Raw genomic sequence first — 21,585 nt, 5'->3', positions numbered from 1 at the left:
GTGCATGAATTTATGTAGTACTTGTTATTTTCCCCATATTCTTTCTGATTATTTAGGCTCACTACATATACTTGGTGCAGGTGAGGATGAGTTTCTAGGGACTGAGGGTCAAGATCCCCAGAGTGAGGACATCGGTGGTGCAGGCCCTTGACCGTTGCTGCTTCTAGTTTCCGCAAACTTTGTTGATTGTAATAATGAATTGAAGTATTTCAAAAAATTTCAGTGATTTGCAAGATGTGTCTTCCCTACTTGAATATTTGGCATGTAAACCTATTTACTTGATTTTCCGCAACTGTGTGCGATTAACTTCCTTTTTAAATTCCATGTTATCAACTTTGGAAATTTATCAGGTGTTTATTTTAATTGTTTTCAAATTCTGAATGTGACAGGTTTGCTTTTAAAAGTTTTAAACGAGTCATGGCAAAATTTTTGAATAATTCGCATTTTTCTTTATTTTATAATTATATTAAAGGTCTCAAGTAGTTTCACAATTAGCTGATTGGTCTAATGCATACCCTAGGGAGTAGTAGAGGATGTGTTGGTGCAGTGACAGCAGGGACCCTTCAGACCTCAGGGGCATCTGGCCCATAGGCCCCAGGGGAATCATGCTCAGAGACCTCAGGGGCATCAGGCCCAGAGACCCGCTCCTCCCAAGACTAGGGGAAAGCCCATATGCCCGGATTTCAAGCATGCCCATTATGGAAAGTGTCTGGCAGGTGCCAGAGTCTGTTATTGGTGCAAGAGGCTGGGGCACATGGTTTCAGATTGTCAACTACACAAGACGCCGACTCAGGGGAGATTCTATGTTATGCAGGCCGAGGAGGCTGATCCTGATACCACACTCATCACAGGTAATGCTTAGAGCATTTAGTTAAGAGAGACTTAATTGATTCATTGATGAAATTTTTTATTATGAGTTGTCTTGTTGGGATTGTGCAGTATGCTACTATTTTGGTAATCCCTAAATCTTGAGTTGGCATGAGGAATTGTATTATGTTGCATGCTTTGTGAAGATTGAATGTTTTTGCTTGTATAGTGGTGAATTTAGGAATTTGATGGCTTAGGGTGAATCTAAGTAGGAGTTGTTATAATCAATTTCAATTTGTTTTTTTTCAAGGTTGTAATAACCGTTAATGCAGGTAGAATATTGGTAGCTGGAGTAGCCACTAGAGCCTTGTTGGAATCGGGGGCTACTCATTCTTTTATTTCGGAGGCCCTTGCCCGCAAGCGGGGTATTGAGTGCGAAGAGCTGTTTGGTGGGTTCACAGTGACCATCCCATCAGGGGAAGAACTGTCCACCTAGAGGATGGTGAAGAATCTTGAGCTTTCATTGCAAGGGCAATAAGTGGTTGCAGACTTGATAGTGTTGCCCATGCCTGAGTTCGAATTGATTCTTGGGATGGACTGGATGATGAAGAATGCTGTGGTGATTGACTTTCAGCAGAGATCAGTGTTGGTCAGACCGGAGGGATAAGAATCATTTTGGTTTGAGCTACTAGGGGTTCGAGGAGGACTCAAATTATATCCTTTTTGAAAGCTAAGCAGTTGGAGCATGATGGATGTGAGGCATTCTTGCGTATCTTTGACAGAGTTGCCAGCACGCCCAGATATTTCAGATGTGGACGTTGTCAGAGATTTTGAGGGTGTTCCCAAGTGATGTTGCAGGTATTCCGCTTGATAGAGAAGTTTAGTTCTCTATTGACTTAGTACCAGGTATTGTGCCAATTTATAAGGCACCATATATATTGGCTCCTACGGAAATGAAAGAACTGAAAGAGCAGATTCAAGAGTGGCTTGATAAAGGGTTAATACGCCCTAGTTTCTCTCCTTGGGGCGTATTGGTCATCTTTGTGAAGAAAAAGGACGGGAGTCTAAGGTTGTGCATAGACTACCGAGAGTTGAATGGAGTGACGGTGAAGAACAAGTACCCACTTCCCATAATTAAGGATCTCTTTGATCAGCTGCAAGGAGCCTCTGTATTTTTGAAGATTGATCTCCGTTCCGGTTATCACCAATTGAAGGTGAAGGAGTCGGATGTGTTCAAGACAGCTTTTAGGACTCGTTATGGCCACTACGACTTCCTTGTAATGTCGTTCGGGTTGACGAACGCGCCCGCGGTCTTCATGGACCTTATGAACCACGTATTTCAGTCGTACTTGAACCAATTTGTCATTGTCTTCATTGATGATATCCTCATTTACTCGAAGGATAGAGTAGAGCATTCGCAGCATTTGAAGATGGCTCTAGAGGTGCTCCGAGAGCGGAAGCTGTTTTCTAAGTTCAAAAAATGTGAATTTTGATTGGAGAGAGTAGCATTCTTGGGTCATATCATTTCTGAGAGTGGTGTTGAGGTAGAACCCTCCAAGGTTCAAGTAGTGAAGGAGTGGTCTGTACCTAGAAACGCATCAGAGATTCGCAGTTTTCTCGGATTGGCCGGTTATTATAGGAAGTTTGTCAAAGGCTTTTCATCCATTATTGTGCCCTTGACAGCATTGACCAAGAAGAATGTTAATTTTGTTTGGAGCTTAGAGTGTCAAGAGAGCTTTGATGTGTTGAAGGAAGCTCTTAGGACAGCACCGGTTTTGGCTATGCCATCAGGGCAGGGAGATTTTGTGGTTTACACTGATTCTTCCAAGTTGGGACTGGGAGCAGTTCTTATGCAGCGGGATAGGGTTATTGCTTATGTTTCTAGACAGTTGAAGGAGCATGAGAAGAATTATCCTACTCATGATTTGGAGTTGGCACCAGTGTTTTTTGCACTTAAGATTTGGAGGCACTATCTCTACGGAGAGAGTGCAAGATATTCACTGACCATAAGATCCTCAAGTACTTCTTCACCCAGGAGGAGTTGAATATGAGGCAGCGGAGATGGTTAGAGTTGGTGAAAGATTATGACTGCGATATTAGCTACCACCCGGGTAAATCTAATGCAGTCGCAGATGCTTTGAGCAAAAAGACAACAGTGATTGCCTCTATAACGGTGTCTAGACCATTGCAGAATGATATTCAGAGATTTGGACTGGAGTTTTATGCTGAGGGTAGAGCTCCTAGATTGTCATCTTTGACAGTGCAGACTACATTATTTGACCGTATTAGGGTTGCCCAAGCAGCTAATGAGCAGTTGAGAAAGTGGAGACAGAGAGCTGAGGAGAGAGACAGCGATCTGTATTCAGTGGTAGATGGGATTGTGAAGTTCAGGGATCGATTTTTGGTGCCCGCAGGTGATTCTCTGCGAGTTACTATAATGGCAGAGGCACATACATCATCATACTCTATTCACCCAGGCAGTACGAATATGTATCGGGACCTTCAGTAGTTATATTGGTGGCCGGGCATGAAGCTTGATATCGCCCGATTTGTTTCAGAGTGCCTGACATGCCAGCAGGTCAAGGCAGAACATCAAAGACCTGTAGGATTGCTTAAGCCACTCCCTATTCCCGAGTGGAAATGGGAGAATAATTGTAGCACCCGGTATTTTTCCTACGTAAATTCACATGCATAATTAGGAAATTAATTTAATTAAAATTTAGTTTTTGGGGTTAAATGATTTTATGTGAATTTTATGTGAATTATATGCATGGTTTAAAGTTTTTTAACATTTAACCCGCAATTATGGAATTTTTAAATTTTTACGTAAATGATTTATTTGATCGCGTAGACGGGACCGTGGACGAACGAGATGTTTGATTTTCATCCAAAATATTTTATGAGATTTTTATGGGCCTTAAAATATTATTTTAAGATATTATTTCATGAAAATAATAGTATTAATATTTATAGATATGTATTAGCCTATTTTTTCTCCAAAATAAGTCATTTTAATGACTTTTTAAGACATTTAAAGATCCCTTCAAATAATATTTTGGGATTCATGTTTTATTATCAGATTTTTTAATATATTTAGGAGCTTTTAAAAATATATTTTATTAGTGTATTAATTAGTTAATTATCCTAAGCTTATTTATAATAATTTTCACCCTAAATTCTACCCAAACCTCACGATTAAAACACTCAGCCTCCACCTCCATCTTTTTCATCAGACTCTCCATCAGAAAACATCCTCCATTGCAATATCTTGAAGGTTTTTAACTCGGTTTGGTGATCCGTTCGTCCCGGAGCATCGTACACGCGTCATAGGCCTCGGTTTTCATTCAAATAAAAATCAAAGGCTTGTTGAATTCTCTTCCTTCACACCATATATAATATTTAATTCATGCATGTCATATTTTCATCGATTAGTTGATGTCATTCACGATTTTGATAAAGCTTCTTGGCTAGAACATGAACAAATCATGATTTTTGCTTGTTTTCATGCAATTGCTCACGTTTTCTGACATGATGAGGATCTGGGCTGCTGACTCAAGGTTAAAGGGGTTTATTAGGGTCCAGAGGGTCGAGAATGGTCAGGTTTTGGGGTTGGAAAGGGCTGGAACCGAAGCCATATATTCTGATGCGCAGCAGATTGCGCAGGTTGAGCGAGGTTGGGAGATTGGCTTGTTCTCGGTCCACATGACGTGTTTTATGGTGATTCCAATTGTGTTAGAACCCCAAGACTTTGGGAAATTTATTCTTGGTGGTTCTCCGGCCGGTATTTGCCGGATATTGGTGGCCGAATGGCCTGAATTCGGGACTAGTGTTCTGCGCATGAGCAGAAAAATAGGCGGTGTTGTTTTTGTTCGTTCTCCTTCTGAAGGTGTCGGTTTGGGTTGGTTTTTGGCTTGTTGGAAAATTATTGAAGTGGTATAGGTGTAGGTGGTGGTGCTCCGGCCATGGGTGGCCGGAGTATGGCGGCAACAGCCCTTAAAGTATGCTGCTCATGGCAGAGAGCAAGATGAAGAGGGGGAAACAAGCTGATGGGTTTTTGGGCGGGACGGGTCGGGTCTGGGGGTTCGGGTTGGGTCCGTAGGGTCATGGGTCAAGTTAGTTGGGTCCGAGTCAGGGTTTGATTAGTTGGTCTCGGGTATTTTATTTTTAAGTTATTAATTAGTTTAAGTGTGTTTTGGGCCTTTAAATTATTTTAAAGACTTTATTGGGCTTTTAATTATTTTATTAGGCCTGAAAATTAGTTATTTAAGTAAGCCCAATAATTTTCATGGGCTTGGGAGCCAATGGGAATTATTGGGCCAGTCTGTGAATTTTTGGGTCTGTTAGTGATTACTATTGAGCTTGATTAAGCAATTGAGCTTAAATATTTTATTTGGACTCAATTATGTTTAAGTATTTTAATTTGGGCTGTAAATTAAGTTAATGAGTCAGTCTAGAAATTTATGGGCTTAAGTTTAAGTGACCAGCAGTCTGGACAATCCCATGAAAAATATCTAAATCCGGAATATATATTTAATTTATTATATGCATGAAGTTTATTTTAAGTATAAGTATATTTATTATGAAAATTAATTAAATATATATTACGGACATATTTTAAGTGCATGCATACATGAAATATTTTATGATGTGTTAATGATTGAGAATTGAGCATGAAAAATATTTTGATGGAAATTGAAGTGATGTAACATCACAGAGGTGATTTACCACCAGCATAAAGGTAGTTTACTAACAGAACAGGGGTGGTTTACCACCAGCACAGAGGTATTTTACCACCAGCACAGAGGTAGTTTACTACCAGCATAGAGGCGATTATTCACCGTCATGTACGTTGGTTCTTTAGACTTATCAGTCGGCACATTTATTAGTCACATTCATGGATATGATCATAGACCGTTTATGATGATGACATGCTCAATTATGCTATGTATGATTAGTTATGATATATGTATGGAGTGATGATGATAGATGTTTATGATGCATTATTTTCAAGATCATGCATGCATGTTCATGTAAATTATATGTATTAGTATGATTATCTGTTTGCATGATTTTAAACCTTGTTACTATGAGATAAAACATGTTGGGCCTCTAGGCTCACTACGCTTATATGGTGCAGGTGAGTATGATGATCTAGTTGATGACACTGTTGCTCCGACCGGTGGTGAGGGCCTATGAGTTCACATGCATACGACACCCGTGACCGATGCTATTCATATTTTACGTCATGATATTTTTTCAGTACTTTAAAACATATTTTTCGTATTTACACGTTTATGGTGGTCGAAAATATTATTTTATTATGGATGCATGGTTTATGGATTTTTAGTTGAGATATTAATTTATTACTGCATGATTCGAGAATTTTATTAATATTTTGGACATCATTTATATCAAGTTTTAATTAATGTTAAATTTTAAGTTTTTATACATATATGTATGGGCATATATGTTTTATTATTATTATTAAAAAAATTTCTAGTATTTATTAAATTGAGTCGTTTCAATATTACCATGGATTTTGTTGTTGGCTTGCCGAGGACAGTGAGAGCTTCGAATGCTATTTGGGTTATTGTTGACCGTCTCACTAAGTCGACGCACTTCTTTCCAGTAAGGACGACCTTCACCATGATTCAGTATGTGGAGTTGTATATCTGGGAGATAGTCTGTAGTGACCCCTAGTCAGAATTAAGGATTAATTGTAATTAATCCAATGATAATGTTTAGAATTAGTAAAACATGATTAAGGGATTTCCAAAAGGATCTAAGGAGTTCAAAAATGGGTTCAGAATGCTCAAAAATGGCCGGGAAGGTTCCGAGGGTCCAGAGGGTTCGGAGGATCCGAACCAGGTTAGGAGGCTCCGAACGGGTTTGGAGGGTCCGAACCTGAGATCGGAGGCTCCAAACTTGCATGGACAGTTGTCCGAGAAAAATACTTCATTGGTGACATAGCTGATGGGATTTTGGAGGATCCGAAGTCAAGAACATATGATCCAAAGTCGGGTTTGGAGGCTCCAAACTTCGCCTATAAATAGAGGGTCCTAGAGCTCATTTCACTCGCACCTCTCCTCTCTTCTCTTCTCTCTCAATCCTTAGGCCTTCTAACTCAGATATGGGGAGTTCTAGACGTCCTATGGGGAATTCGGAAGTGGCATAGTGATCCAGGCGTCGTAGCGAAGCTGTGGCCTAGTTTTGAGGCAAGCGACAACAAAGGGCTGACGACAGATGCATGTATAGCTTTGGCCTTCTAAAAATATTTAGGAGTATGGAATAGCTTAGTTAAGGGTTTTAGAGTTTGTTTAATGATGCATGGATGTTTGCATTGTAGACACCTTAGTGTGGATTTGTAGGCTTGGGATCTATACCACTGGTGCTAGGATTTGCCTACATTGTTAGAGGTACGTACGTAAGTACTGACCGAGATAGCCGACATGATATATATGCTTATATGTTGCATGAGTATGTGCTATATGTTTTACAATGTTTTACGGCTTTAGCACATGTATGTTTTTACACCGGACTGCATCTGGTATGATGTGAGTCATGACAGTTTCCATTGATGATAAGTTACTCCTTATGGATTTGTGTCTGGGGACACTCAGCCCCTAGTTTTGCTATCACTAGGAGCGACCACGACGGTGGAGTATACGCTATAGTGGATAGGGGAATATACGAGTACCCCGTGGAGTCGCTCTCTTAGCATGGTACTGTATACTAATAGCGCCCTGAGTAGACTATTTTAACCAGTATTTTAAAGTCATTTTCTTGCTGCATATTAGTCAATATATCATTGATCTCGTATTGAGCGTTGTCGCTGACGCCCCTGTTTTGGTTTCTTTTTGGATTCCTTGTGGCGGGGCAGGTTTGAGGCTGGACGGTCCAGGTGACTCGCAGCAGGGTTGAGGTTGTTACCTATTGCAGCGAGGTTTTAGTGGTAGGGGTTGTTACCCTAAGACTTTCGATTTGGATGTATTAGAGTATTTATACATTATTTTGTCGTCGGTTGTATTCTGCCGATTGGATTTGTTATATTTTAAATATTTCGCTCTTTAATCTTTTAATGTTAATGTGTGCACTATTTAATCTCTGATTAGGTAGTAGATCCGGGTAGGGTCGCTACATAGTCAGACTACATGGTATCCCTATTTCCATAGTGTTTGATAGAGATCCGCGGTGTACTTCATCTTTTTGGAAGAGTCTTCATGCAGACTTGGGTATGAAGATTTTGTTTAGTACCGCTTTTCACCTACAGACGAATGGTATGTCCAAAAGGGTGATTCGGATTCTAGAGGACCTTTTGAGAGCCTACATTATTGACTTTCATGATAGTTGGGAGTCGAGGTTACCATTGGTGGAATTTGCATATAACAACAGCTATCAGACCACCATTTACATGGCGCCTTATGAGGCACTCTATGGGAGAACGTGCAGATCATCGGTGTTGTGGACCGAGATCGGTGAGAGGTCAGAGTTAGTACCGGAGATTGTGCAGTAGACGCTGAGATCGTAGCCAAGATCCGTGACAAGATGAGAACACCGCAGAGCAGGAAGAAGCGTTACGCTGACCATAGGAGGAGAGACTTGGAGTTCTCGGTGGGAGATCATGTGTTTGTCCGAGTAGCTCCTATGAAAGGCATAATGAGGTTTGGTAAGAAAGGTAAATTGGCTCCAAGGTTCGTTGGACCTTTCGAGATTTTGGACAGAGTGGAGGCATTGGCTTATAGATTGGCCTTGCCGCATAACTTGGATGGGGTCCATAATGTCTTCCATGTTTCGATTTTGAGGAGGTACATCTCGAATCCGTCTCCTGTGCTTATCTTGGAACCTCTTCAGTTATCTCCTCACATGACGTATGAGGAGAGGCCCATCCGGATTCTGGATAGACAGGTGAGGAGACTCCGTAACAAGTCGATTCCAATGGTCAATGTGAGATGGCAGAACCATTCGGATGAAGAAGCCACTTGGGAAGCAGAGGCAGATATCAGGACTCGTTACCCAGTGCTCTTTTGTAAGTCTTGAATTTCGTCCTACGAAATTCCATATTAGGGAGTGATGAACTGTGACGCCTAGAATTTCCTAATTTTGAGTTTCATGCCTAAATCGGTTTTTAATATTTATAATTTTAATTCTCGGTATTTAATTGCCTAAAAATAAATTTTTCCCGCGCACTTGAGCTTATTTTTAAATTCTTGCGAAAATTAGCATTTTTAATTTTTGGACTAGTAAAATCCAATTTAATATTTTAAATTAGAATTTTAAGCTTGTAATTTTATTTAGTTTAATTAAATGTATGAACCTAGTTGCTATTTTTTTTTGGAAAGGAATTTTTTTTAGTGTAGCATTTTTCCCCAAAATTTACACACCCAAATTAATACTTAACCCTAACCCTAAAATTTACACTCAAACCCTCTCATCTCACACACAGCACACGCCTAAACACACACACCCCTCTCACGACATTTTCCCCTGTTTCTCTCCAAGCAACTATCGGCTTCCTCTCCTCCTTCTTAAGCGCCGCCGCAGCTCCTCCTACATCTTTCTCCTCTGGCGAGGCACCTCTTTGGCTTGCTGGTCGAGATCTTTCATTCTCCATTGAGCTCAATTCCAGCTCCATTTCAGCATCCCTTCGATTGGCCGCATCTCCGAGCTTTTATTTTCTTTCGATTTTTCCTTAGCCTAGGCAAGAAAATGGCTCCTTTTCTCACCAACATACATATATTATGTCGTGTGTTATGATTACGTGTTGCATTTCAAATTTTTTATTTTTTATTTTCAAAAATGGAAGAACAGGTGCCCCATTCGATTTATGTCATATGCGTTCCATACATGCTTAAAAAATCTTGATATTTCGATTTCTTACTGAGGAAAGAATGAGTTATAGCTTTGATATGGTGGATTCATTTATGCCAAGACACTTTCAAAATTTTAGATTTTAATTCCTAGCAGGTTTGATTCAAAATTGTGTGATTTTGTGTGTGATTCTTGGATGGTGAATAGGGGCTACCATGGGTGATAATGTAGCTAACAAGGTAGTGTTTAGAAGGGCACGAAGTCATCATGCTAGATGGGGTGAGGATCATTCAAACTTGAGAGGGGACTTGGGATCGGTTTTGGGTGTTAAAGGGGCTGCCATTATTGAGTAAATTTGAGCTGGTTTGGGGTGAGTTCTAAGGGGTTTTGGATGAGCCTACGTGTTGGTCTTGATCCTAGGATAGTGGCTTGGAACCTGGGATACAAATAGATAAGTTTTTGATTGAGTAAAAGAGATAGGCATGAGCAGAATTTTTGGCTATGTTGGGGCTGCCCGGAAACGAGTGTTTAAAACGGGGTTATAGTCAGAATTTGGTTAGGGGCTTGGATCTGGAATTACCTTAGATGTTAGGAACATGTCGGTGAAAGCGGAAATTAATTCGGTTAAGTTTTGGTCGGGTTCTAAGCATATGAAGGAATAGGTGCAGAATTCTATACTCTTAAGCTTGCTCTCTGGGATTTTAGTATATAGCTTGGTTAAGCAAGGAAGGGTGCATTGAGGATGACTTCTATATTTAGTTTTAAGTGTGTGGGAATTGTGGTTTTGAGCGGAATCTCTTTAGAATAATAATAAAGTAAGTTATTGGTTATACGGGCGAACCACTCTTATTGTCCTAAATGCAAATTTATGTTTTAGATTCTCATCCTTGGTTGCTCCCTAAATCACCATCCTAGTTATCTATATGTGAGTCCCTTGCATGATTATTGAGTAAATAGGTATGAACACATTATATTTGCATATGCATGCTAAGTCCCTAAATCGAGAATGAAAGAAAATATTTTTATGAACGAAGTGAGATGATTGTGACTATAGTAAAGTATCAGTGTGGATGGGCTGGGAGACGTTCTGGCTTCCCTTACAAAATTTATGGGTTTGGATGGGCTGGGAGATATCCTGGCTTCCCTTACCACCTACAAGAAAAGACGGGTTGGGAGATATCCTGACTTCCTTGCGGCATAGTATACTGCAGCCATGATCGAGATTGAAAGTACAGAGTCACAATTCAAAGATCTAAGTTTAAAAAAAATATTTATATGACTATGTTCAGTACAATTTATGCAGTTACATTGATTATGTTTGAACTATCCATGCATATGTTATATTCATGTTCTCATTCATTTTAGAAGTCTTTCATTTAAGGTATTGGGCACAAACAAAGTATTTTATTACAAACTATTTTTAATATGTGTATGCATAAATTTATGTAGTACTCGTTATTTCCCCCATATTCTTGCTGAGTTTTTAGGCTCATTACATCTACTTGGTGCATGTGAGGATGAGTTTCTAGGGACTGAGGATCAGGATCCCTAGAGTGAGGACATCGGTGGTGCAGGCCCTTGACCGTCGCTGCTTCTAGTTTCTGCAAACTCTGTTGATTGTAATAATGAATTGAAGTATTTCAAAAATTTTCAGTGATTTGCAGGATGTGTCTTCCCTGCATGAAGATTTGGCATGTAAACCTATTTACTTGATTTTCCGCAATTGTGTGGGATTAACTTCCTTTTTAAATTCTATGTTATCAACTTTGGAAATTTATCAGGTGTTTATTTTAATTGTTTTGAAATGCTGAATATGACAGGTTGGCTTTTAAAACTTTTAAACAAGTCATGGAAATTTTTTTTAAAAATCCACATTTTTCTTTATTATATAATTACATTAAAGGTATCATGTCATTTCAAAATTAGCTGATAGATCTAATGCATACCCTAGGGGAGTAGTAGAGGATGTGTTGGTGCAAGTAAATAATTTGGTCTTTCCTGCTGATTTTTATGTACTTGACATGGAAAATGGTGATCATAATAGTCCGATTCTGTTAGGCAGACCATTTTTGAAAACATCAATGACAAAAATTGATGTTCACAGCGGCACACTTACTATGGAATTTGATGGCGAGGTCGTTAAATTTAATATCTATGATTCCATTAAATTTCCTAATGGTGATGATTGTGTTTATTCTGTTAATATAGTGGATTACTTGGCACAAGAGTGTTTTGAGTTTGCAGGAAGAGACGAGCTAGAGGTGGCGATTATAGCACCCATTCAAAATGACAATGAGGGAATTTGCTTTAATGAAGAAGTGGAAGAGATTGTGACAACTCTGAATTATGCCCCTGAGCTACCTCAATCAGGTAATCTTTCATATATCTCTTTACCATACCTAAGAATCGTCGTCTTCCATCTGTTTTTCAGGCACCAGTCATTGAGTTGAAGATGCTACCCAAGCATCTCAAATATGTTTTCCTGGAAGAAGGAAAAACATTGTCAGTCATCATCTCTAGTAACTTGGAGGTCGAACGAGAGTAGCAAGTCGTACAGGTTTTGAAGGAGCACAAGACTGCTATAGGATGGACTATTGCAGACCTAAAAGGAATCAGCCCTTCTACATGTATGCATAGGAATTTGATGGAAGAAGGAGCAAACCCCTCGCGTCAGCCGCAGAGGAAATTGAATCCACCAATGATGGAGGTGGTAAAGGAAGAAATCCTCAAACTTCATGAAGTTGGAGTAACTTATCCAATTTCTGACATCAAGTGGGTTAGCCCGGTCCAAGTGGTTCCCAAGAAAACCGTAATTACAGTAGTGAAGAACAAGGATGACGAATTGGTTCCCACCTGCATTCAAAATGGGTGGAGAGTTTGTATAGATTATAGAAAATTGAATGCTAGAACCCGAAAGAACCATTTTCCTTTGCCTTTTATTGATCAAATGATTGAAATATTAGCCTGTCATTCTTACTATTGTTTTCTTGATGAATATTCTGTATATTTTCAGATTGAAATTGCACCAAAGGATCAGGAGAAGACAACATTCACTTTCCCGTTTGGCACCTTTGTTTATCGGCGTATGCCCTTATGAACTCTGCAACGCACCAGCCACATTCCAACGGTGTATGGTTAGGATATTCTCTGATTTTATTGAGCACATATTAGAAGTCTTCATGGATGATTTACCATCTATGGTGATTCATTTGAGACATGCTTGTTTAACCTTACTCTTGTCCTAAAAAGGTGTGTCAAAACCAATCTTGTATTAAATTCAGAAAAATGTCATTTTATGGTTGGCCAAGGTATCGTTTTGGGTCATGTTGTCTCTTCTAAAGGAATTGAGGTAGATAAAGCTAAAATTGATATCAATCAATCTTTACCTTATCCCACTTGTGTGCGGGAAGTGCGTTCTTTTCTTGGCCTTGCAGCTTTCTATAGGAGATATATTCAGGACTTCGCCAAGATCGCATTCCCATTTGCAAACTGTTGCAAAAAGATGTCATTTTTTAGTTTGATGAGTCATACAAAACTTCGTTTGACAAACTTAAGGACTCATTTACTTAGGCACCTATCATCCAACCACCTGACTAGAGTAAACCATTCGAAATCATGTGTGATGCCAGCGACTATGCGGTAGGAGCGGTATTGGGGCAAAGAGTTGGGAAAGCATTACATGACATCTACTATGCCTCGCGCATTCTGACGATGCCCAACGGAATTACTCAACCACTGAAAAGGAGCTTTTAGCTGTAGTTTTTGAGTTAGAAAAATTTTGTTCTTATTTACCTGGTGCTAAAGTTATTGTTTTTTTTTTATCATGCAGCTCTTCGTTTTTTCTAATGGCGAAGAAAGAGGCTAAGCCCAGGTTAATAAGATGGATACTTCTGCTAAGCGAATTTGATTTGGAGAACAAGGATAAGAGAGGAATAGAGAATAGAGTGGCTGATCACTTGAGCCTTCTGGTCCACATTGATGAGGAACTGTGTTTGAAAGAATAATTTCCCGACGAGCAGCTTTTTTCCGCAAGCACAGTACTACCCTAGTACGCATACATTGTAAATTATTTGGTTACTAATGGGTTTCTCTCTGAATTTTCCAAAGCGCAAAGAGATAAAGTCAAAAGTGATGCTAAGTACTATGTGTGGGATGACCCATACTTGTGGAAACAATGCGGTGATCAAGTCATAAAAATATGTGTACCTGAAAGCGAGGTAATCACTATCCTCACGTTTTGTCATGCTTACACTTGTGGCGGGCACTTTGGAGCTAAAAGGACAACGAGAAAAGTACTAGATTGTGGTTTCTTCTGTCCATCTCTCTTTTGAGATGTGTATTATTTCTGTAAGTCGTGCGCTCGATGTCAAAAGACAGGTAATATATCCCAGCGAAAGGAGATGCCTCAGCACCACATTTTAGTTTGCAAAATTTTTTATGTGTGGGGCATCGACTTCATGGGACCTTTCCCTAGTTCTTTTGGTTTTATTTAAATATTACTCGCCGTGGATTATGTCTTCTAGTGGGTGGAAGCTAAGTCCACCCATACTGATGATTCGAAAGTGGTTGCAGATTTTATCAAGCATAACATTTTCTCTAGGTTTGGGATTCCAAGAGCCATCATCAATGATAGAAGAACTCATTTCTGCAACCGAACTGTGGCTAGTTTGTTGAAAAAGTACCATGTGACTCAAAAGGTCTCTATTGCATATCACCCACAATCCAATGGCCAAGCTGAAGTTTCGAATCGAGAAATCAAATCTATCCTAGAGAAAAAAGTGAATCCGACGAGGAAAGACATGAGTTTCAGATTGGATGATGCTTTGTGGGCTTACATAACAGCGTACAAGACGCCGATTGGTATATCACCATACCGACTGATTTTTGGGAAACCATGTCATCTGCTAGCGGAATTGGAGCACAGAGCATATTGGGCAATCAAGAACTTCAATATGCAGATAGATGAGAGTGGAGAGCATAGGAAGCTACGTACAGTTGCAGGAGTTGGAAGAAATACACAATGATGCCTATGCCAGTTCCAAGATTTACAAGGAGAAGACAAAGGTCTTCCATGACAAGATGATCTCCAGAAGTGAATTTGAAGTCGGTGAGAAAGTCTTTCTCTATCATTCACGACTTTGTTTATTCCCATGTAAGTTGCGTTCAAGATGGATTGGTCCTTTTGTTATTACTAATGTCTTTACCCATGGTGCAGTTGAAATTCAGAGTTTCGAGAACTCAAAGATATTCAAAGTAAATGGAGACAGACTGAAACACTATTTTGACGGAGTCCAAGCAAAAGAATTGGAGGATGTACATGAACTGAACCTCGAGGATCCACAAGATATTGAGTGAACTGCAGCGTACAGTCGAGCTATAGACTTTCAATTTAGCGCTGACTGGGAGGCAACCCAGTGTTCTTTCCCTTTATTTTAGTTTATTCCGTATTATTTAGTTTGTTTTTGTGAATTTTGCTTTAAATTGGTTTTTCTTTATTTCTTTTGAAAAATTATCAAAATAAATCTTTCACTCAATCGGTGTCTTTTTACCGATCAAGCGAAACATTCTCTGGATTTGAGATTAAAATAATCTCGCTCGATCGTTAACTTTTTACCGATCAAGCGAGAAATTTTCTGGACAAAGGATGCAACTTGGCTCACTTGATTGGTCACTTTTCACCGATCGAGCAAGATTTTTTCTGGAGTTTAATAATTTTTGTCCGCGCGAGCGGTGCATTATTAACGCTCGAGTGACAAACCCTCGTGGCCCAATATATATGCATTTTTTATTCTTTCTCTTCTCACTTCTCTCCTCTCTCTCACGTAAATCCCTAAATCCCGAACCCCTAAATTCATCTTATTCACAAATTTTCTTCTTCAAATCGTAGGGAATCTCAACATCACACGGTCACAAATCTTCACCTTCTTCTCTGCCAAGTTCCCGTCGCTTCCTCCACCTCTCTCTGCCCCTGTATTGTGCAGCCGAGAAACCAAGCTAGCCGGCCCTCCTCCGCCGCTCCTATACTTTCCGGCCACCAACCGAGCACCACCTCTCAATACACCAGCCGGCCCTTGAAATTCTCCTCCACCTGCGCTGCATCTCAGCCATCCGCTGCAAAACACACAGGTCACCAGTCACCATCTCCGAGCCACCGCACTTGCGCATCCAACACCAATCGTCGTACACCTCTATATATTCTCCTTGGGTTCTCGCTGATTGCCTCTACTATCCTTGCCATCATCGTACACATCATTCTACACTCCGATACTATGGCACCGAAACGAGCTCGTATTACGGGGGAATCCTCTAATCAACTAATTTCGGCCCCTTCAACCACTTCTGGACTCGCCGGCAAATTTTTAAATCAATCGGCAAAGGAAAGATATGAGCACGCCAAATTGCATCGCTCTCCTATTCCGAAACGAGGTATTGAGCTTAAATTTTGTGAGAGTGGGGTTGTTTTTGATCTTGAAGACCGTGATTGGGTTAAATTTTGTAAACAACCTCCAGCGGCTATTGTACCCCTTGTGCACGAGTTTTATGCAAAAGCCGCGGAAATAGAGGATGGAAAAGCCTATGTTAGAGGCAAGTTAGTTTCGTTTGATGAGAACACGTTGAATGAATTGCTTAAGACTCCGGCTGTTGATGATAGTTTGTATCAGAGCCTCAAAGCGGACCCGGATTTGCACGAGGTTTTGGCCCAACTGTGCCATGAGGGTGCTTCATGGCATAACCCGGTCACTTTTCAATTTTTTCTGGAGTGCTTTTTACGAGTGGAACCAGATACTTGGTATGTCTTTCTGACAAAGAGATTGATGCCTATCTTGCATACCAGCGATGTTACTATTGACCGTGCCTTGATTCTATATGCATTTGATATGGATTGGGATATTAATGTGGGCTGCGTCATCCACAACAAGATATGATGATCGATCTATTCTACGGCATTGGGGCTCTTCTTTCCAATGATTATTTCAGAGCTGTGTGTTCGGGCTGGTATCCTAACCCGAGGAGACAAAGATGGCAACAACCGATGCGTCCTGTGGATAAAGACATTGTTGACGCTAAAAAAGTATACCGGGCCAAGCATTTTCCGCCAGGTGGTCGAGCTTCTTCTAGCAGTGCTCCAATTTTCCCTTCTCAGCCCTCTCGTCGTTCAACCACTGATTTTGTTCGAGAACTCACGGCATTTGCTCAATATCAGAACGACAACATAGCCACCACCAGAGCACATCTCCATTCCATTTACAGTATGATCAGAGGGTTGACCACACAGCTTGGTCTTGATGCCTCCTTTTTCCTCGCCACACCGCAGTACCCACCACCTTTTCAGTTCCAATTCGCCAATCATGTGATTCCGCTAGAGGTCGAAGAGGATGAGCATGCCGTCCCTTGAACCAGGGAAGTTTTGTTTTTTTTTTCATTTCATTTTCATTCTGTTACTTGTGTTTGTGTTTCGGTTGTTGTTGTCACAGCATTGAGGGCAATGCTTTGGTTAAGTGTGTGTGTGTGGGGGGGGGGGGGAGGGGGGGTACATTCATTGTTTGTCATTATGTTTTGCATTTGTATTGTTCAGTCATTTTCATATAGTTTGTTTACATGTAATTTGTTAATTTGTTAGTGTTTGTCTTGTGAACATAAGTAGGATGGAGATTGATAGCCAATGATGATGTGAAGTTGAAAAAAATGAGATTTGTGTGAAAAAATTTTCTGTTGATTGGATATGAGAAACCGTAAGTTGAGTAGTGAATATTTTAAGCACACATGTTAAACCAATGAAGTGTAGCGATGTATTAGATAATGTTGATGTCTATTGGACCATTGCACGACAATAGGTGTTTGTAGAGCCTGATAGTTTTTTTGGAATCCTAATGATCTTTTTGACATGACATATACAATCTTGGGCGCACCTGTTAAAATAATTTTTATGAAAATTTTGTGAAAATGAACTTAACTCCATTCGGGTTATGAGAAAGAGATTGAAATCCTAATCATCTTGCTCTTAACTAAGTATGCGGATTGAATGGGGTTAAAATTTTCGAAAATTTTAAAATAACAATTCCATCCGTGCTTGGAATGTGATTGAAATTCTAGTCACTATTCCATAGCTAAGTTTCGGACCCAAGGGGATTGTAGTTCCATCTGAGCTATAGACGAGGGGATTGAAATTCGAATCTTATCTTAGTTATAGCTAAGTTTGCGGGTAATTAATGGGGCTTAAGAAACAAAACTGGGTGCGAAATCCGGAGGTGCGTAATTATATCTCAAGAGAGTTGTGTTTTGTTTGAAGATTGTTTTAAGGAAGGAGCTCTTGATTGTGGTACTTACACTGAGGTGTCATAGGTCGATGATCAGTCTTAAAACTATGTCTTTTAAAGTTTCATGTAGTTGGAATAACATGAAACACACACACTTTTGCGCTTAACTGAAGGTGTATTGTGGAAATTCAGGAGTATCCTTAAGTTGCTTTTATATGTTGGAACTTCTCTGAGGCTATGATGTTCATGATTCGTCCTTGCTTATGTTATTGTTATGTTTGAATCTTGTTTTTGCATGACTTGCTCGAGGGCGAGCAAGGTTTAAGTATGATAGAATTTGATAGGCGTGTTTTATTTGCATATTTTGATTTATTTTTGCCATGTTTTGCATGAATTCATGTGTCTTTGTTCATGTTTTTAAGTTTCGTTCTTATGCCATGCATCATAGCTACATGACGTATTCCCGGGTTTTTTGAGTAGGAAATGACAATTTTTGAAGAAAGCTTGGAAAGAAATATTCGCTCGATCTGCGGCATCTTACCGATTGAGCGAGAGGATCCTGAAATCTGAGGCAGAGAATTTTCCGCTCGATCTGCAACATCTTACCGATCGAACGGGCATGGAGAGAAGAAGAAAATGTGGATCAGACTTTTGTTCGCTCGATCGGTAAACTTTCACCGATCGAGCGCGACACGAAGTTCGAAAGTTTTTATTTAAAAAAAGAAATTTGTTTTTGAAGGACTATAGCCTTAGTTAATATATCTTTTCCAAATTTGAGAGATTTGGATCATCTTTGGATGCATAGAACGTAGAAAAACTCTTGGTGGCTAGGTTTTCTTCCTAATTTTTCTTAGATTTCATCTTTTCTTTTCGAATTTTCCTAGGATTTTCATGAGTATGTGTGACTAAGTTTTTATTCTGGGTTGAGGAAGACAAACCCTTGAACTTATTTACTTTATAAGATTCGAATTTTCATCGTTTGATTTATATCTGAGTATCAAAAGTTGTTTGGGATTTATTTTATGCTTGTATGTGAGATTATTGGCTTGATCATCCTATGATTTTAGCATACAATCTATAGCTAAATTAGATATCAAATCCGTAATTTATTGATCCCTCTAATTTGTGAAGCAACTGCAATTAATAATTTTTTGCTTGTGAATTTTTTAATTTGTAGGAACAACGATTGACTAGATTGAATACAACCGCGTGTGTCTGTGTTGTCTAGATTCATCAATTTCACTCATTTGAATGCTACCTTATATTTAAATCCTGATCGCTTGTATTTGGGTTGATTTAATGGTAAGGGTTAATTTATAACGCTTGTGTCTAATTAACTAATATTAAGGTGGAATAGGAATTAAGTTTTCAGTGATGAATATTAAATGTGAATTAATTATCTTTAGAGAATCGATGATCGAGTGAACAACTTCAAGGATGTAGTCAACCGATACCAAGACTTGTTTTAATTAAATTTTTTCGTTCAAATTCTAATATTACCTGTTAGTTGATAAAATTCATTTCAAATTTCTTTTAATTATTAGTGGTTAATTCTTGAAACTCAAAAATCCCCTTTTATTTATTTTCAGTACTTTTTAAGAACACAAATAAATTTCATTTTCCTCGTGGTAACGATCCCTACTCTCGCTACTACATGTTTATTAAGTTAATCTGAGTTGGGTTAATTTGGGTGTGAAACGACTAAGCGCTACCACGTGTTTTAGGGTCCTAAATTCATTGTTGCGGTTTTTTAAGACTTCTATAATTTATTTAAGTGTTCCTATGCAAAAAGTTTCAAAGTTTACGTCAAGAACGGAAAGAACGATTTACGTGGACCGATTATATTATGTGATGCGTGTACATGTCTAAGTTTCATTCATAAAACCTATGTTCAATATGAAAGTATGATTTCATTATATACGATAAGCATGAAGTTATCGAGTAAATATTTATGTTCATGAAATGAAAGTTAAGACGGAAATTACGATGTTTCAATGAAGCTTCATAATGAATGAAATGATATGATGAAATGATAAGTTATGATGAAATGAAAGATTATGACGCATGAATGAATAATGCTATGATGAAGCATGATGATATGATACGATACACGAAAAATATTTTGATGGTTATGCGTTTTGTGGTGATTATATGGGGTATGCACTTCGGGATAAGCTTCGGAGCGGCTATCCAAACATGGCTCACGGGATGGTTACACGGGGTATGCACTTCGGGATGAGCTCCGGAGCGGCTATACAAAGAATGAAAGTTTACGGGCGTAATGTCATATGCTTGTTGTACAACGGGAAACTATGAATGGCTCATTATGACGGTTACCACAATACACATACTTCATCACCCCAAAATTATAAGTTTTTATGCTATGTTCATTTTAAGATGTCATTTCAAGTCTCATAATTTTCATATGATTTTAATTGCATATATTTCATCAAGTAACGGAGTAGTAATGTTATGTAATAATGCATGAAGATTATTTTCAAGTTCTTTAAGTTAAGTATGAAGATGTCTATGTTTAAGTTCTTTTCATTTCATAGTGTTTTGAAGATCATGTTCAAGGTTTTTGAGTTTGAAGTATCATGATGTTTAAGTTTAAGTTTTCAAGTTTAAGGTATCATTTTTATGTAAGTTCAAGTCATTTTTTAAGTATAAGGTATTTTGAAGATATTATGTTATCGTTATGCATGTTTTAATCTTGTTGAGTCTTTAGACTCACTATATTTGAATGGTGCAGTTGGATTAGAAGTTTTGAATTAAAGGCATTGGTAGATTGGCTGAAGAGTCCAAGAGGCGATGACGTTGCATGGCACGGCAGTTCCAAAGATCTGATGTTTTTAAAGAAAAGAGATTTTCCTATGTTTAATTACATTATGTTGTTAAATTATTCTATGCACAGTCTTTTAAGATCCGAATTTTTAGTATTTTCATTGTCAATATTTTAAATGTTGAGTTTTGAAGATTACAAATGATTAGTCTTTTAAATGTTCATTCCAGTTTGAAATTGTAGTGAGGATTCCTCGATTATTTTCAAATGTATTTTATGTAAGTAATTTGTTTATTTTATATCACTTTCCCCTATCCTTTTAAGATGTTAGTAGTAGGTTTTGACGTGTCGTATTTTAGTTCGTCTTGACTGTAGGGTTGCATATTGTTTCAAATATTTTGTGCACATTAGAGACATGAGTTTTATTGTTATCGATTTAGATTTTGAATTTCATTTTGAATTTTGATCGAGTTGGTGCGATGCATTCCCTGCACTTTAGTTTTGAAAAAATTTCCCACCCTTTTTCCGCATCTTAGTTCATGTTAATTTTTAAAAAATACGGGATGTCATACATGCATACTCAGTCAGGGTATCTCGAACAGTAATTTTGTACCTTAAATACTAGGCAAGTTACACTAGATCTATGTCCAAGCCTATAGTCCAAACTAAAATGCAAAATACTCATGCATCATAATCTTATTCTAAAAGTCTTAACTAAGCTATATCATACTCCCTATTTACTATAAAGAGCTAGATATATACCTTCGTTCGTCGTTAGCCCTTTGATGTCGAATGCCCCAGAACTTGGTCACAACACCGCTACGACTTCTGGACGCCTCACCAAGGCTTGTCCCTCGACTACTATGGCTAGAAAGCCCCTAAACAACTCAAGAGACGAGAGAAATACTATGTGAATTGGCAAGAATTATT

The 21,585-nt window shown here is 38.8% G+C and overlaps 1 protein-coding gene across 1 annotated transcript; it reads left to right on the top strand.

Annotated features, from left to right (window-relative positions):
* The first annotated feature begins 754 nt into the window (after positions 1-754).
* Positions 755-3,316, top strand: LOC140890350 (uncharacterized). Its single transcript, XM_073298105.1, has 8 exons — positions 755-851; positions 1,140-1,256; positions 1,356-1,456; positions 1,590-1,665; positions 1,714-1,913; positions 2,208-2,289; positions 2,491-2,826; positions 2,934-3,316. The coding sequence occupies exons 1-8, from the start codon at positions 755-757 to the stop codon at positions 3,314-3,316; spliced, it is 1,392 nt and encodes a 463-aa protein (XP_073154206.1).
* The last annotated feature ends 18,269 nt before the right edge of the window (positions 3,317-21,585 follow it).

This window comes from Henckelia pumila, chromosome 3 (genome assembly GCF_033568475.1).
Source record: "Henckelia pumila isolate YLH828 chromosome 3, ASM3356847v2, whole genome shotgun sequence".
Taxonomy (NCBI): Eukaryota; Viridiplantae; Streptophyta; class Magnoliopsida; order Lamiales; family Gesneriaceae; genus Henckelia; species Henckelia pumila.
Note: the sequence above shows the minus strand (reverse complement) of the source record. Positions and strands in the feature narration are given on the sequence as shown.